At 28.7% G+C, this 18,880-nt stretch overlaps 1 protein-coding gene and 1 non-coding gene across 2 annotated transcripts; both read right to left on the minus strand.

Annotated features, from left to right (window-relative positions):
• Positions 1-14,170: 14,170 nt before the first annotated feature.
• LOC105771116 (uncharacterized) lies at positions 14,171-14,800 on the minus strand. The gene has a single exon (XM_012592513.2). It carries the CDS (start codon positions 14,730-14,732, stop codon positions 14,256-14,258), a length of 477 nt encoding a protein of 158 aa, XP_012447967.1. The 5' UTR covers positions 14,733-14,800; the 3' UTR covers positions 14,171-14,255.
• Positions 14,801-14,899: 99 nt separating this feature from the next.
• Positions 14,900-14,973, minus strand: TRNAR-UCG (transfer RNA arginine (anticodon UCG)). Its single transcript has one exon. It is a non-coding gene; the product is annotated as a tRNA-Arg (tRNA).
• Positions 14,974-18,880: the final 3,907 nt, after the last annotated feature.

Below are 18,880 nucleotides of genomic sequence, written 5' to 3' on the forward strand. Positions count from 1 at the left end.
AGCAAATTTCTTCCTATATATTTTAGGGTTTATTTTTGTATGTGCATGCAAATGGTTGGGGTGTACACTTGCTACCTCTGCACGTGTGAATAAATTTTGTTGCTCAATTTTTTCATTTTCAAACTTTTATTTTAACAAGGAGTAAATTTCAACCAAATTCTAGCCATTCTTTTCTAATGATATGTAAAGTTTTTTTGAAACAAAGAGAATTCCTATGGTACACTCTTATACATGATCCATATTCTTAAGTAAAAGCCTTTGTGAATTACATTAATGATTATACTTTTATTCATAATATACCTGTGGTATTATTAACATCGTGTAAGGCCAATATGGATAGGTGGTGATGGAACCTTACTATCATAATTTTGTTTTTGGTATGTATTTTATGAGCGTTAATTCATCAGACTATTATTATGAGCGTTAATTCTGAATATATCTAGATCTTTGTTTATAGAGAATCGATTGAATTGCAAAATTTTAGCATCTGCTATGATGAATGTCACCGACCGGTAATCATTTCAGGCACCACGACTCGATTACTACTGACAATTTGCCAAGAAGTCTAGAGAATTTGAGGTCAGATCACGGAAACACGAAGCAAGGGATCGAAGACAAGTTGCCAATGCAAAGTAGTCTTGACGAAATGGTAGTTTTATTCGGAACTAATCAACCTTACACGCTTAAAGACATGGGAGGAGGGCACTTGTATTAGGTCATTGACTCAACTTCAGCAGAGGGCAAGGATGTACGCATCAACATTGATTGAATGAAATCCATGTAATATTTGTAATTTTTCCCAGGGTCATTCATTTTCGGATATAGTTAGTGATGTGAATATGATTGTGACTAATATGCTATCTAGCATTTTGTAAAGTTTGGGTGGGCTAGAAAATTGGAAAACATATTAGCTGGTAGCTGGAAGGTTGAAATGAGCTGACCGGCATTTTGTACAATGCATTTCTAATGAGAAAAATTTGTTAGTTATAATTATTTTAAATTTTATTAAATCATATATTTTAATTAAAATATATTTAATATTAATTATTTCAAATTATATTTTACAGTATTATATATTATGATTTTAGTAAATTCATATAAGAATATTGATTATTAAGAATTTTATTAAATTATATATTTTAATTATAATATATTTAATAATAATTATGTTAAATTATCTATATTATGATTTGAGTAAATTCATATAAGAATATTAATTATTAAGAATTTTATTAAATTATATATTTTAATTATAATATATTTAATAATAATTATGTTTAAATATGATTAAATTATTTATTATTGATATTAATAATCTTATTAAATTTTAAATAACAATAACAATAATCATTTACCCAAGCAAATTTATGCTAAGGGTATTCTAGTCATTTTAGTTTTTTCCATTATGCTATTAGACCTCTATTCCATTCAACCAAACACAAGATTACTATTACGCCTCTATTCCATTACATTCAACCAAACAGTTGATTTGCTATTACACCTCTATTCCATTACACCTCTAATCCAATACAGCGAACCAAACGTGCCCTTAATTTTTGCACAAAGTTATATAGTGGCCCATCACAATTGGATACTAAAATAATGAGTATAGATGAATAAAACACTAAGTAGGTTTCTAAGAAAGAGAGGTGGTGTACATGACATTCTTAAGTACCAAGTCTTTCCTAGCTAGAATCGTTCCTAAACATACACTTGCACAACATCATAATTATTTCTAGCAACTAGTTATTGATTTACCACACACAAAATAATTTTCCTTTTTTTTTTTTCTTTTCTGAAATTTTGTTTTGGGCCCGTAACCAATCCAAATATATATATTCATAATAAATCATGTTTAAAAATAAATTCAACTCACACTCACACATATATATAAGCATACAATTCAAAGTAAGTTTAAAATAAATAAATTAAACTTGTATACTCTTTCAAATATGATAACATGACAAACAAGATTTTATCATCATAATTAAAATTTAATACAACTTTAAATAAAACTCAAGTTAAACTTAATGTTCAATTTAATATCTTATTATTAAAAACTTAATATGTTAACTTGGGTTTGGCCCGACCCATATTAAGATAAAATAATATTAACCAAGTCCAAAGTAAATTCACATTATTACTATATTAGGAATTTCACTTTATTAATTCTAATTTAAAACCCACTAATTTTTCAATAATAATAAATTAATTCATGCAAGATAAAATCATGGACTGATGCTTCATTCAAACAATTTATCATAGACACAACATCCTTTAAATGCGATCAAATTTTTTTTCAAAATTAAATCAATTCTAGCAATTTGGAAATATCTAGGTCTCACCCTTTTTTTTTATACAATCAACTTTATTTATAATAGTCTCATTTGTCTATCAAGATTTTGCATGTTATAGAGAGGTGAATGTTGTACATCTATAATAGTATGCTGTTATAGAGAGATAATTGTTGCAAGCCTACCATAGAATTCATATTGAGAGTTTTCATCAAACAAAGAAATTGAGAATTATGTTCAAAAAGAAAGAAAGTGAGAATCAAATCAATAAAATTAAAAGATGTATAATAGGTGTATGCATTATTGCTTTTATGCATTTTTATTTTATATTCTTTCACTTGATTAATTATAAAGTTCATAAATCTAACAAGCTCAATTAATTAGTATGAGTCATCAAATTTAATTAATTAATTTATCATGCGTTATTAAATTCAAGTAATCAATTTATAAGTTTTGATGTTCTAAATTCACAATAGAATACATTCTTTCACACGATTAATTATAAAGTTCATAAATATAACAACCTTAATTAATCGGTACGAGTTACAAAATTAAATTAATATATCTATAATGAGTTATTCAGTTTAAGTAATTCATTTATAAGTTTATGATGTTCCAAACTCATAGTAATATTTAATTAGGGAAGTTAATAGTTTATTGAATTGATATCTTTAATTTCACTCATTCAAATTTATTTTCATTTAATAAAATATGATTAATAGATTTTTTCATGTAAAATTAAACATTCTATTGAGACAATATTTTTATTCAGATTGTTTTATTTAATAAATTATAGTTAATAGGTCTACTTATATGAAATAACTATAATTTACTTAAAATTTTAAACAATATGCTCTTATATAGAGCTAATTTAATAGAGAATGTACTGTTGGAAAAAAAATCCAATTCGGAAACGGTTTTCTTGCACAGCGAAAAATAAAAAATTTAAAAACCGAGTCTGTTTGTGATATTTATAGCAATAAACCCTTTCCGAAACCGCACATGTGTTTTCGGCTAGATGAATCCTTGTCGTTCCTCACTTTCAACCGAACGGCCTTCTCCACTATTATTGTACCACGAAATGCTTCGAGTGTGAGCTCAAACTATTCGAATCAAATATAGAACCAGAAATAGTTTTCTTAACTTTAAGTGTGAAAATGAAAATCTCTTCTCAATAGAAACCGACGGAATTGTTATTTCAGAAAATATATTTAATATTCAGAGAATAAAACTCTCACTATTTTTGAGCAGAGTAATAATATCTTAAAAGTTGTGTAAATAGCCATAACAACTCGATTTTCAGTGGTGTTGAAAATAGAGGTTCGAGGCCACCAAATCCGACGAGTAAGCTCGTAAATATTATTATTTAATATTTACGAGTCAAATATGGTTTTAAAAAGATTTTTGAATTGGTAATTTATTTCTTATAATGAACTATTAGGTTCGAGTGATAAAACCCAGGTTCGAGTGGTTTTAGAAAATGAGGTATCAGGGCCTCGTTTCTATAAACCAAGCCGTAAATATTTTTATAAATATTTACAGAGTGTCATTAAGGTAGATTAAAGTTTCGTTGAAAAATTTTAATGCTTTGATAGTTAAATAATTAAAAATGACTAAATTGAAAAAGGTGCAAGACTTGCTAATTATAATAATTAAGTAATTAAATGGCATGAGTAATAAATAAAGAAGGAACTAAATAGCAATTATGCCTAAATGAAAAGTTGAGGCGGCATATGAAAGAAAAAATTAATAAAATAATGACAAAATTATAATTAAATTGAAATTAAAGTAAAATAAATGTGAAATTAAAAAGTTTCTAGGCATTTCTTCTCCCATTTTCAGTTCAAACAGACAGGGGAGAGAGCTAAATCTGGTTTTTAATATTTTGTCATCATGTGAGTTCAATTTTTGCCGTAATTTTTATGTTTTTGAGATTGTTACGATTAGGTCCAACTAAACCTTACCTTTGTTTTTGATTTTGTTAAAGATTTTGAATGTTTCCATTGATGAATCTATATGATTTTTTATGCTAAATGATGAATTTGAGATATTATTTGTTAATTAAAAGTATTTTGTTAAGTGATTTTGATGAATTTTTCGATTAAGGATTAATTTATTAAATTAGTAAAAATACAAGGATTTGTTGTGAAATTATTGAAAAAATCGGCTGTATTAAATGCCATGAATATTTGGATAGCTTGGATTTGTATTAAAAGTGGTTAATTTACATGTTTTGGGTTCATGGTTTAAATTGAATAAAAGTAAAACTTTAAGGGCAATTTTGTAAAAATGTCAAAATGACCAAATTGCATGAAATGAATTGTTTTATCGTCTAAATTAATATATTGAATGAAATTATTAATTTAGATCAAGATCGGGTGGAAAATTGTGGAAAATGGAAAAATACCAAAATTCCCCTAAACTTTGGTATTTCTGCAATTTAGCCAGGTAAGCTCGTGTAACTAAATTGTATATTTATATGATTGAATGGAATGTTGTGTGTGTGATTTGTACAATTGCCATGTATATGAAATTAACCACACATCCGACAATGTCCGACAAATATTAAGTCCCGTTTGAATAGATGAAATTTCGATGGATACAGGGTTCCCGAATTGGTTGTGGTCCTGCATATGTTGCAGACACACCACAGCTCAAAAGAGCGTCCCATTATTAGCCCTCTCGATCTTCCCGTTATATGGTTCTTGCGAACTTCTCGTTAATAGCTCTTCGGAGCATCTCGATCGGGTGTGATCCTGCATGTGTTGTGGACACATCGCAGCTCTTATGAGCATCCCGATATATGGCTCTTCGTGACCTTCCCGATTAAAGGCTTTTTGTGAGCTTTATGATTAATGGCTCTTCGAAGCTTCTTGAAATTGGCTCGCTTGAACTTATTAATATAAGGCTATCTAGAGCTTCCTGATTAATGGCTCTTCGAAGCTACCCGTTATTGGTTCATATGAGCTTTCTAATTATGGCTCTTATGAGCTTCCCGTTATACAGCCGGATAAGTTTCATGTTATACAGCTCACATGAGCTTCCTATTATATGGCTTGAGAGAGAGCTTCTCGTTTATGTGCTCGTATGAGCATTCCCGAATATGAATTAACGAATTACAATTTTGTACACTTCATGTGTACTACCCATGTATCCATCGAATAAGGAATAATTCAACGGGCAAAGTTCTTATATGAGATAATCTGAATTTGAGACGAATTATTACGGAAATAAATTTGAAATATATGAATATGATTTATACATGTTATATGGACACGTAATGTGGAAAGTATATGTTTATGGAAATTTTATTATTATTGAGTTCATACATGTTTCTTGATATTTATAAGAAATACATGGAAATGATGATACATGATATATTGATATAATGTAATGAATGATATATGTTTATTTAGAAACAGTAAGATAATGATATATATCGCAATATGTACATATATGAATATTTTTGATATGACGATACAAGGAAATTATGTAAGTTGAGACGGGTAATAAACTCAAGTGTGACATGTCGAGAAAATAAATTTATCAATGTTGAATTTATATGAAATATGTGCAAGAACGCTAACAAGTGTTGTTGTTTGATACTTAGGCAAGTGCCAAGCTATTGATTGATTGGTAATATGTTTATTTATATGATGCATTAAAAGGGTAAGTACTCAAGTGAAAATATGCTAGTGCTCATGAAAGAGTGGTAAGGTTTAAGTTATACAATTTCTTTTGAAATAACTTATCAGGTGATTAATTTGAAAAAGGCTATGTTTAAATGCATTAGCTTGTGGCTATGGTTGAATGGTATTTTTATGAGTGGTATGTTATGCATATGGAATGAGTGTGGAAAGTAAAAAAATGAAAATGAAAATAAAGAAATTTGGAAGAGTTAAAGTTGTTTAAAATCCTACTATGTATAAGTGATGCTGTGGATTTATTTACCTTGTGAGTTATTGAATATAACTTCACGAGTATTGCAGTATCAATATTGGATTATTCTTGATATGTATAAATTTCATATTTGAAATGTATTGATATGATTAAAGTTTATACGAGCTTACTAAGCATTCATTGCTTACGTAGTTGTTTTCCTTTACTTTCCAGATAGCAGAAGCTTGATCAGGTTGGAAGCTTGTCGGAGATATATCACACTATCCATCATTTCTATTGGTACTTTCGGATGTTTTGATTTTGGTTATAATGGCATGTATAGGTAATTTGGTTAATGTTGGCCTATATGTATTTTGTTGAGATTAGCCACTTATTTGGCTTGTGTTTTGGCACATTTTGATTTGTGCATATTTGTCTTATATGGTTGATGTGTGGTTTGGTTTATGGTTGTATGGTGAAAGGTAAAATGTTAGCTAAATGTGCATTTTATACATGTGATTTGGAATGTGATGAATTTATCATGAATCGGTACTTTAATATGTAAGGTATATATATATATCTAAATATGTTAGTATTTGAAATACATTTTGGCACCAAATGGTATGTTTTGGTAGGTAAGTGACTTGGTTTGAAATAAAGCAAATTAGCTTGGTAAACCTTGGGTACAAAAATGCATATAAGTTAGTTATACATATAAATATATTGAATGCATGAATACACTTATTTTGGCTTGTTTTGGATGCCTAATTACGGCTTGTTGATATACGTAGTGTTGATTGTAGGTTGACACCAAATTGGGTGAGAAATGTAGCTTGTAAAATAGCCTATTTTCGTCCACACGGGCAGAGACACGGGTGTGTGTCTCTTGACCGTGTAAGTTACACGATCTAGTTACACGGCCGTGTGACCCCTATAGTGTTGAAAATATTAAATGTTTTCAAAAAATTTATAAGTTTCTGATTTAGTCCCGATTTGTTTCTAATGTGTATTTTGGGCCTCAAGGGCTCGTATTGTAATGGCCTAAATTCAAGGTTATCGGAACAGTGGTTTCGTAGCCACAAATTTGATTTAAAGATAAATTTATTTTAATATTTTTGCATGAATATTGATATGATAGAAAATCGTATGAAAATATAGATATAAGAATTTTACTGATTTAGTTTTCAGTTAGAAAAAGAAATTATTGAAGAAATTGGGTAAAACCAAGGTATCGAGACCTCGATCTCATAAAACCGAGTCGAAAATATTTTTATAAATATTTATGAAGTGTTAGTAATATGGTGTTAAAATTTTGTTAGAAAATTTCTACGTTTGGGTAGTTAATTAAGTAAAAAGGACTAAATTGAAAACGGTGTAAAGTTACTAGAGGGATTAAATAGCTCAATTGTTAAATGAGGAGGGAAATAAATTGAGATAAGCCCAAAAGGAGATATTTTGGGTGGCATAAGCTGAGAAAAATCCGGAGAATTGGTGAAATAAGGGTAAAATGGGAAAATAACAAATTTTACTAACATAAAAATAGGACCAAATTGGAATATCTAGAATTCTCTTCATATTTTCTTCATTATCATCAGCCAAAAAACGTCCTAGGGGTTTATTCAGGCTGGTAATTCATAATTTTTGCACCAAGTGAGTTAATCCTTGCATTTTTCTTGTAATTTTTGTGTTTCTAAGACTTTTACAACTAGGTCCTATTACTAAATTCATTAGTTTTGATTTTATGAATGAAATTGAAAGTTTCTATGAATATGTGCTGGAATTTTATGATGAAATAGCATGAAATTGAAGCTTTAATTTGTTTATGAGATGATTTTATTAGGTAATTTCAATAGAGATTGTAGGACTTAATTGTGAAAAAGTTTGAAATTAAAGTCTAGTGCTAAAATTCTGATTTCCAAAGGTTATAAAGTAGTTTAAAGTCATATAATTAAGTATTTATTGCGAAAAATCAGCTCAATTGAGAGGTTAATTGAGCAGGGATGAAATTATCATTTATTGAAAGCTTAAGGGAAAAATGGTAATTAACATCATGCACTAAAATAGTTTTCGACAACAGCAGTAGGTTAACTTTGAAAAATCACAAAAAATTGTATAAATTTAATTAGAGGATAAATAAAATATGAAATTAAAGCTTGTTGAGTCTAGTTTCTCATAAAAGAAACAGTGTAAGCAATGGAATTGTGAATCATGAGATATATTAGGTTTTGTGAGACAAGGTCAGAATGATTTCGGGTTCCCTGTTCTAACTTTGGAAAATGATAAAAAATTGGAGAAAAATAATTATGGGCTTAAATTCATATTTTTAGAATCCTTAATGGGTCTATTTTCAAAAGAAACAAACAAGAATATCATCTGAATTCTGTACAATGAGATAATTAATTTTTAGTGAAGAGTGGTTGGAATTGTCGAAAAGTGAAACAGGGGAAACTTTAAAGAATAAACTGTACTTATTGGCCATACAAAAAATTCTAAAAATTTTATGGTAAGAAGATATGTGAGTCTAGTTTCGGGGAAAATTAGAGGATCTTAATTTGGAGTTCCGTAGCTCAAAATATAAATAATTTAGTGACTATGGCTCAATGAGACAGCTTTGAATGCATTATAAATAATAATGGAATTATAGAGAATGTTACATATGAACATGAAATGTATTAGATTAATGATTAAATTTATTTATTTAGATCTAGAAAATTCAAATACAAGCTAGATTGAGGAAAAGAAAAAGTTCGGGATTAGTAGATTTTTGTTTACGAACAAGTATCGAGGTAAGTTTGTGTAACTTGAATTATATTCTTAAATGCTTGAAATGTTTGCTATTGATGTGAATATGATTTGAATGTTCATTGAATGAAAATTGATGAAACATTGATATATTTGATAAAAAAGGGGAAGAAATCTCAGTTGAATGGAAGGAAAATTCGATGGATATCTGAAAATAAATTGACAGTTCAAAGGATCTAGCCTGGACGGGTGATCCTATCCTGATATAGCCCTCCCGAAGAATATGTGGAAAATGGATTTAGCCCGGACGGGAAATCCAATTAGGGTCTCAATTTAGCTTTGGACTGTAATTGGATCCAAGCTCATTAGAGTAATTGTCATTGTAAGGGATTTAGCCTGGACAGGTAATCCCGACAATACTCTATGAGTTTATATTACAGGGGATTTAGCCTAGACTAGTAATCCCGCTGTAAGGATGAGGTTCACGGGAGTGTGCTCTCTGAAATGGAAATGTGCACACATGAATATGAATTGACGGATCCGAATTTGTACACTAAAATTGTACCTCTGAAAATCCATCGAATTTTCGAGAAATTCAACGAGATAAATATGGAAAAATAACAATGAAATGGAAATCATGGTATTGATGAGCTCATCAATCATGGTATATATATTATTGATACATGGAAATTATTGAACTAACTTGAATGTTGAGTTTGTGCATGATAGGGGAATAATGTATTGAATGGATATATGAATGTTTATTGCATTGTATTGAAAATATTAGGTAAGTATAATTCTTGTTACATGAGCTTACTAAGCACAAAGTGCTTAACCTGTTTCGTTTTCCCCTGTGTTGTAGTGTTAAGAGCTCGGAGGTCGGATTTGGTCCGAGACGCATCACACTATCAACCTCAAGATCTCGGTGTATTAAGAAACTTTATTTTGAAAATCAGTGGCATGTATAAGCTAGTAAAGTAAATGTTAACGTCAAATGAATGTATGGTTAGCCATTGGTATGGCTAACAAATTTTGGTTTTGGTATGTGATGAGGTTATCTTATGAATACGTTAAATCTATCTTGAAAATATGTTGAAATGGATTGGTTGTGTTGGATTGGTCTCGGTTTAAAATTGCAGGGAAGATTAGAGTTCAAAAAAAAAGTTTGGGATTTTGTAAAAAATTTATTCGGTAAAATCTGGTAATGCCTCATACCCCATTTCGGCGACAAATACGGGTAGGGGGTATTACACGTATAAAGGACAATATATTTAATTATGATTGGTTTCTGGCATGTATATTATGTGATGTGAAATATTTGAAATTTCTGTCTATTTGTTCTGTAAACTTCGGTAATACTCTGTAATCCTGTTTCAGTTACGGACTCGGGTTAGGGGTGTTACAATAGCCCTATTGGTGCCATCTATTTATACGAGATGAAGTAAAATCCTTATTGAATTGTAGAAGTTTATTTCAACTAGAAAAACAAACTCCTAGTCTAACTAGAAGTATAAGGGTGACAACCATAGTTAAATAAATTAAAGTTTGTTGCCCCTCTCATTAAACATGAGGGCTTTTGGACATTTCCCATGTTAGATATAATTACAAGTACTTTTTAGACTTTCAACTCAATACTTAATAATTTGATCCAACCCGATATTTATTTTTTATTTCCCAAAATAAACATCTCAATTAATTCCAATTAAATAATCTCTTAACCGAATTCTAATTCCATTAAAATCATGATGCCTTTATTGTAAAAGAATCAGAAAATATATTTAATATTTCTACATTCAACGGTTCACTATGACCAAATGATTTATTTTCATTTTCGAAAATCATTTTATTCAAAAACATATATTTATTTCTAGGTCATTTTCATTTGCATTTTGGAGAAAACCACATTCATTTTCAAATGATTCTATTTCTCCATTTTCATTTTCATTATGGAGAAAACCATAATCATTTCCAAATGTTTCCCATTTCTCCATTTTCACAATTTCTATCCATTTTTTTTTCATTTGATTTAACATGCAATTCATTTATAGTTTCAACGAGCTAGTGGGGGACCGATTGGACATATGCGATTGATGCTCAAATGATTTATAATTAAGTTCTAGTTTTTCTCCTATTAATTATAAACTCATTTAGTCACGAAGTTATTCCACTATAGTATCGTAGCTGAGTTCTCCCCCAACGGCATACCATTACAAAAGAAACTCAATCAGTACTCGTCCAATGAACTTGTCATAAGTATGTTACCCTCATAGGATATTTTTAATCTCTTTGGGATAATATCCATTCTCCCAATATGATCATATTTTATCTCATGGTAACAATTACATCTTCTTTTATGAGAAATCAAATACTATAAAATAGTAATCTAGTCATTCATCACAAAGACGAATGACTCGTGGTCAAATTTACTTTTCATCAACCATGTAATGGCAATGAGAGAATATCATTTACTCATGTCTCGAGCTATGAATTCCACTGTTGTGAATGACGCTACATACTGTAGAAGTTGTATACCCAATGCACCAGCTTTTAATTCCTTATCTATTTGAACTCAAGCTTTTACTTATATCAAAGTATATGAGTCATGCATAAGTAGTCCATAATTCGCTCAAAATTTAGGTATGCTACACTATGAACGTTATAAGTAAATAAATCCATAAATAGATTTAGTATCTATTCTTCATGGGTCCTGCCGATGTATTGTCAGTCCAGTCAGCTACATCTATGTCTCTATCTTCTAAGAGTCCTTTGTTCTGATGCTTAAGATAAAGCATCTTCCCGATTGAACTTGATAGACAACATATTATTCTTTCAATCGGTTTACTTATTTTCGATTAGACTAAGGACATGTTTAGGTTCGTTTGCTAATATAAGTTGTCTTTTTGTATTACGATTTGACCACGCAATATCGCTTAGTATTAGTTTAAACATTAGACAACCAGTGAGGGTTAAAGCTAAAATATATAAAAAAAATCGATTCTATTAGAAACTTGGTTGTTATAGTGAAATATTATTATAGCGGGTGGTTGTTATAGAGAGGGCTGACTATACATAGTATTGATGCATAAGAATCTCGAGCAATAAGAATATCGATAACATTGGGATACGAGTAGCAAGATGATAGTAGCAGCAGACACATGGTATGTTTCATGGGCAATGTGGCATAGGTAGCATCACGACAATAATGGTAACAACGACCATGGGCATCATCAGTGCAGACAACATCCAAGTACAAAAATATTCTTAAAATTGTTGGAAAATATTCACCAAGTCAATGAACCAATAATATGAGTTCAATAGCTTGAGGCATGTTAGACATTCTTTAAGGATATTTCGTCAGATAGCGTATCCCCCAAGATTCAACAAGCTCTTTCGCTATAAAATGTGAACAATAATTAACAATCAATCACAATAGAAAATATTCAGTAAACTCAAAAGGAGGAGAGGAAGAGCGAGAGGAGAATGAAAGATTTTTAAGGTGTATCTAGAGTAAATGTAGGTCATGATATATATAGGACCTTTATTGGCTAAAAATAATAAAAACAAGTGGATTTGACTTAGCCAAAAATTCTTTAAAACGTTTAACGAATCTGGACTTGACTAAATATAGCTTCAATAGGTTAAGCTATTTTTAGCTTGGCTAAAGGTCTTACTAATTAAGTAGTTTACTTTTGTTTTACTCTAAGAAATATAGCTTCAACCGGTTAAACTAGTTTTAACTTGGCTAATTATAGATGTTATGAAGTAAGTAATTTGCTTTTATAGACCCTAAAAAAGTTAGTAAAAAAGAAGTTAAAAAACAAAAGGGTTCAATTGTATATTATAATGGTTTTTTAAGACCAACGTGCAAGTTCACCTTTTCAACTTGGTTATTGTTAATCCAATAAAGTGTAATGACTTATGAATAAGAATTTCAAAATTTTCTTGAAGGACGTGAAATTTTATTATTTTGAAATATTTTAATTTTTCAACGTAAACTTCCACTTGAACTCGTGAAGTAATTGTTTAAAATAATACAAAATATCCTTATATGAATATACTAGAAATCCTATTTTACACTTATGCGTGTGAAAATCACAGATGCCTATTTAAAAGTAACATATAACAAACAATGAAACGTATAGTTTGGAACTAATTAATCATAATAACACATGAAATATATACGATGTTAAAATTTTAAAATAGATTAATTTATGAGTAAAATGAATTTAAACACATAAATACATCATATAAACAATACTAAATGCACTACAATTATTTATCATAGTTTTGTCATCAATTATGAATTAGTGTCGAGTTGACTCATGATACAAACTCATAAACGTTATTAATATATACAATTGAAAGAGATAATAAATTGTGCATATTAAAATAAAATGTATAAAATACATCAAGATGAAACTTTAGTTAAGTAGTAAATTTAATGTTTTAATAATCTAATTAATGTGAGTTCAAATCCTACTATATACATATTTTAATTGTTTTTAAAAATAACAAGACTTAAATGCCCTCAAATAATAGAATATTTTTAAATATAAAATAACGTTTTCATAATTTCCTCATCGAGTTGGTGACTGACACCAACTCCGTTAGAAGCTTAATAAATAGTATAAATAAAAACCAAAAGAATTAATCATTTGTAACAAATACTTTTATTGGATAAAAAAATTTGAGTAAAAGCTACATAATTCAACTAGTGCTATGATTGGTAAATTAAAAAATTAAATGCGAAAAAAATAAGTGTTGAAAAATAAGTATGGAAGGATTAAGTGTTGAATTTAAGTAAGTAAATATGTTTATATATCATTTAAAATTAAATAGTGAATATAATTAAATTGTTTGATAAAGAATACAATAATCTTAAATAAAATAACAAACAATTAAATTTATTCGTAATAAATAAGTCTCAATCTACTTATCTAATATCTTTGTGTTGATTGAATTTTTCAATATTTTATCAAATAGGAAGTAAGTATATCAAAATTAATTTTGTGAAGTTAAAATAACATTGAATAGCCAATCATACTACAAATTTAATGACAAACTTACATGAATTTCAACCTGATTGGCATAAAATTTAAATCTCCATCCTTATGTTTGTAAACACTTTCCTCTTCCCCATTTGTAATGTAAAAATCATTTATATATTAAATTTGACTCAATTAAATAATATATAGTATTAATATCCAAGAAAAAAACCAATATCTCAAAATTTTGTTTGTTTTTCTTTCCCTTCCTTTTGATAAACTCAAGTGAAATTTTTTTAATTAAAAAGAACTAGGAAGAATTCAGAATTAATATACAAACCAAATACAAAGTTCATCAAAGCAGAGTAATTAGAATGAAAAGAAGAAGAGCAGCAATGAAAGAGTACTTAAGAGCAGCTAAAAGAATAGCCCCTGAGATCAAAAACAACTGCCACAAAACCTGAACACTGGCCCACGTTAGCAGACCCGTCAATCCAAGGGCTACGATGTTATCAGGATCTGGGTCCAACAAGTCACCCAACCTGAAATTAAACATCGACCGTCCTTCATTCCTCGATTCCCCTCCGTCATTCCCGTTAAAGGACCCCTCCGGTGGAACCTTTGATTGTTTTTCTTCTCCTTGTGGTTTCTTGTTGGGTTGTTTGGTTAAGTCATCCTTGTTCCCGTTTTGAGCAAAGAGAAATGAGCGTGGAGGACGTTTTGGGATATGGATTTGGGGTTTCAGAAATACAGGAGCATATTTGAAATTAAAATATAGATTTGGAGAAGTTGACGGGATTTGGGGATGTATACAAGAGACCAACCCTAACATTTCCTCCCCCCTTTTCTTTTTCTTAGATTTTCCCTGGTTTTCTTGGGAGAAATAGAAACGAAGGTAAATTATGTAATTATAAAAATAAAAAAAAAAACACACACACACACATAAACAAAAAGACAAAAGTATCCTCGAAGGGCAAAAGAAGATCAGACAAAAACACTCGACCACAGTGGGAGTCGAACCCACGACCTTTTGATCCGAAGTCAAACGCGCTAATCCACTGCGCTATGCGGTCAGATTGTAATATGGTGAACATAAAAGGAATACCAATCTTTAAAGTTGAAAATTTCCCAATAACTCGACTATTTTTTGTTTTAAATTTAACACTTTTTTGTGTCCTGTTTGTATTTATTGAGATTCAAAATAATTTTTTTAAAAAAAAAATCGAAAGAATGAAAGGGTAAGGAATTAAGCCATATAAGTCCGAAGTAATTAGCTGAATCAAAGTGACTTAAGGATAATTGGGTTAGTTAATTAAGGCTTTGAGGAAAGTCCAATCCTGAAACTATTATTATAAGCCCCAAAGCCATATGACTTATAGTAATTAGCCAACATTTTCTTTGTAGGCCATTCATGAAAGGATCAGCTTAAGCATGATTGAAAAAGTTGTATTATAGTCTACTCAACCATTATGCTAAAACACTTGTGTTTAACTCTTCAATACTTATTAGTTCAGGTTTGACTGTCGCACAATTTCTACCGGTTAACTCTTATAAAAAAAACTTCTTGTATTATAGTTTAAAGTGTATGGTAAATAGAGTAATTTTTAAGGTATTATGAATAAATTACTTCATAAATTATATCCTCAATTCACTCGATTGATTTCTATGAAAGATTTGTAATAGATGGCCTCTAAGATGATTCAAATGGGATTTACGTATGATTTTGAATAGAGATATCACAAATAATATCTAGTAAAAGATAACTCATGAACTGTATTCAATAAAAATTATTACCAGATCATCTAATGTTGGGTCATTATAATAATATAAGCTTTATCTTATTATATCAAATATATATATATACAACATCCAACAAAAACGCATAATATCATTTTATTAGTTGATATTATTTTCTAAGAATACTGCAAGAACTTTTGTATCATAAAACCATAACAAAACCATATATTTTCCCTTTTATTGTCTACTCTCTTTCTTTTCAAATATGGTTTGGACTTTAGGGCAAGAGATTTGCTAATCATGACTCGACATAAAGATTGTCTCCCCTTCCCTTTTCTTTTCATTTCTTCTTTTTTATATTTTTAAGGAATCCGATAAGATGAGTTTTTATTTTCAGTGCGATGTATTTCGTTTTTTATTTCATGCAGAGGTGATTTTACGGGCCTAGCATGGCCGGCCCCCTAAAATAAAAAATAATTATTTAAGCTAGTTAAATGTTTTTAATATTTTAAATTAGTAAATGTAAAATTATATTTTTGTACATTTTAAAGTTATAAAAATTTTATTTAATCTTTAAAAATTATAAAAATATAGGATATAAAAAATTAAAATTTCATTCGGCCCATCTAAAAAATTGTAATTCCACGTCAACATTATCTCTTTTTAATAGGAGAATGACAAATAAGCCTTTTTCCTCTTTATTTTTAATATTTTTAATTAGATTTAAATTTTTTAAGAAAAAACTGAAAATAAAAAATAAAATCTAATTTATGAAAAGAGATAAAAATTACGTTAAATAAAAAAATTCAAAATTTTAGTTGAAAAAAATCCAGCTCCGACTAAACCAAGTTTGAAATCAGAGGGGAGGGGGGGTGTCAAATCTATTAGACCCGAGGAACCCAATCAAGAGGGGGTCCGTACGACCAGATTGACATGATGATGATGGTGATGATGAGGATGATGTGTGTGATGTACAGCTGTGATTGTAGGGTCCCGCTTCCTTCCCCAACTACATTTCCGATTTAGGCAAAGACAAACCCCACTTTTCCTCCTTTGCCTCTGCCTTTATACCCTTACCCCCAAAATATTCTTCTTTAATCTTTTCTCTTCCTTTCTTCTTTGCCACGTCACCCTTCCACATTTCACTTCTTATTCATTTTGCTTCGGCTCCGCTCAGCTTGGCTGAATTTCACAATTTTTTTAGGTTAAAATATCTGATAAGTCCATGTACTATTCGTAAATTTAAAATTTTATCTATATACTTTTATTTTTAGAAATTAAGTCTCTCTACTTATTAAATTTCAAAATTTCAAGTCTAATTGTTAATACTGTTTAAATTATAATTTTTAACTTTTATCCAAAACTATTCAAAATAAAATAAATAATGCAATATTAATAAGATTAAAATTATGAAATAATGAATTTTGAAAAACAAAATTTACTATTATCAAACAAATTAATTATATTCAGTTTCTTTTACTAATGTATCATATATTCTATAATAAAAATTCAATACTTATAAAATTAAATATTCAATATTCAATAATTAATTTTTCAACACTTAATTTTTTTAGTTTATCAAGCACACCCTAAAACTCTTGTCAAGCACCCGTTTGACACATTTTTAAATCTTGTCACCCTCGTGCCTCACCTTAATATTATATATAACAAAAATGAATCCTTAGATATTTATATATTCAAAATTATTATTTAAATCCCCATTTTATTTATGGAAAAAAAATTCTAATATTCAAATTCACTATTTATATAGTTCTAATTTAATCTATATTTTTAAGGATAAAGTTTACCATTAGTTATTAAACTATAGGTAAGTTTTCGTTTTGGTAATTTAACTAAAAAAAAGTTACAATTTGGTTAGTGAACTATTTAAAAGTTTTCATTTAAGTCAATGAACTATTCAAAAGTTTCTCTTTAAATTATTGGATTGTTAAGTTTTTATTAAAGTTCTACTAGTGAGCTCCAAGCGACGTTTCGGTGATGAGTACAGTGGATTAGTACCCATCGACAAGTAGAATAACTTACCTTAAATCCAAGTCAAATTGACAGTCAATGTCGAAGATCGAAGAAAAAAATTGTTTGAATTTTGATTCACACATTCGTGACGTCCAAAGCTATATCATGAAGAAGAAAAAAAACTAAACTATAGAAAAGAAGGGAAAAGAGAACTTTCGAGTAGTGTAGGTAGTGCGAACAGAGAAAACCGTATAACATCGATTTTAACAATCTAGTGACTCAAATAAAAATTATTTAACAATTCAGTAACCAGATTATATTTTTTAATTAAGTGAGAGAAACAAAAATTTATCCATAATTTAATGATTTGGAAAAAGAAATAAATGAAATTAAAACAACATTTTAAAGAAAAAGTTGGAATAGGTATTTGAATATAAATACAGTTGTTTCAATGTTGGGAAACAGTAGCCAGTACAGTTCAAAGGTCAAAAACTGAATCAATCAGTAAGAATCTAGTTCGAATAGATTAAAAGTTTGATCTTATATATTATTCGGTGAGAAAATTCTCACTTTACAAAAAAAAAATATTTTAAGGATGTTTTATTGTTTTATATCTTTCGTATAAAAAATAAAAAATAAAATATACCGCTTTAATATACAATAATTATACTTTACCATCGTTTATTATTTATATATTTGATAAATCTAAAAAATACATACAAATCATGAAATATGAACATTCTATTTCTACCAAAAATACATTTGATCTTATATATTCTTTTTATAAATTTGTTACCTAATATGCCATAATCTAGTGGAATAAATACAAGTAAGTCAAACATATATTTAATTATTAATTAATTTTATTATTTATTCTATGTTAAATATGTGCGAAACATTACAAAAATAAAAGAAATTATTGGTACTTGAACTTTTATTTCGCCACTTAGGTTGGTACGTATTAGTTTGTGTTGATGTATCACTGATCACCAATCCGATGGTGACATATGGCAACTTCTTAGTATGATATGAGGTAGACATAAATTTTAAAAAATTTTAAAACTCTTAAAATATATTAATTAATTAAAAAACGTATAGATATTTTTTTCACATCAAGAACGAACCTGGATATATATTTGTCTAGATACATTTGAAGGCACTTGTCCGATTTATTCTAGATATATTTTTAGTATTATATATATATTTTATTATAAAATATCAATTTATTATTATTATTATTTAAAATAATATATATAAAACGTATAATAT

This window comes from Gossypium raimondii, chromosome 5, assembly GCF_025698545.1.
Source record: "Gossypium raimondii isolate GPD5lz chromosome 5, ASM2569854v1, whole genome shotgun sequence".
Lineage (NCBI taxonomy): Eukaryota > Viridiplantae > Streptophyta > Magnoliopsida > Malvales > Malvaceae > Gossypium > Gossypium raimondii.

What these genes read in the sequence shown, in the direction of transcription:
- LOC105771116 (XM_012592513.2), bottom strand. Translation starts at nt 14,732, where the DNA reads ATGTTAGGGTTGGTCTCTTGTATACATCCCCAAATCCCGTCAACTTCT.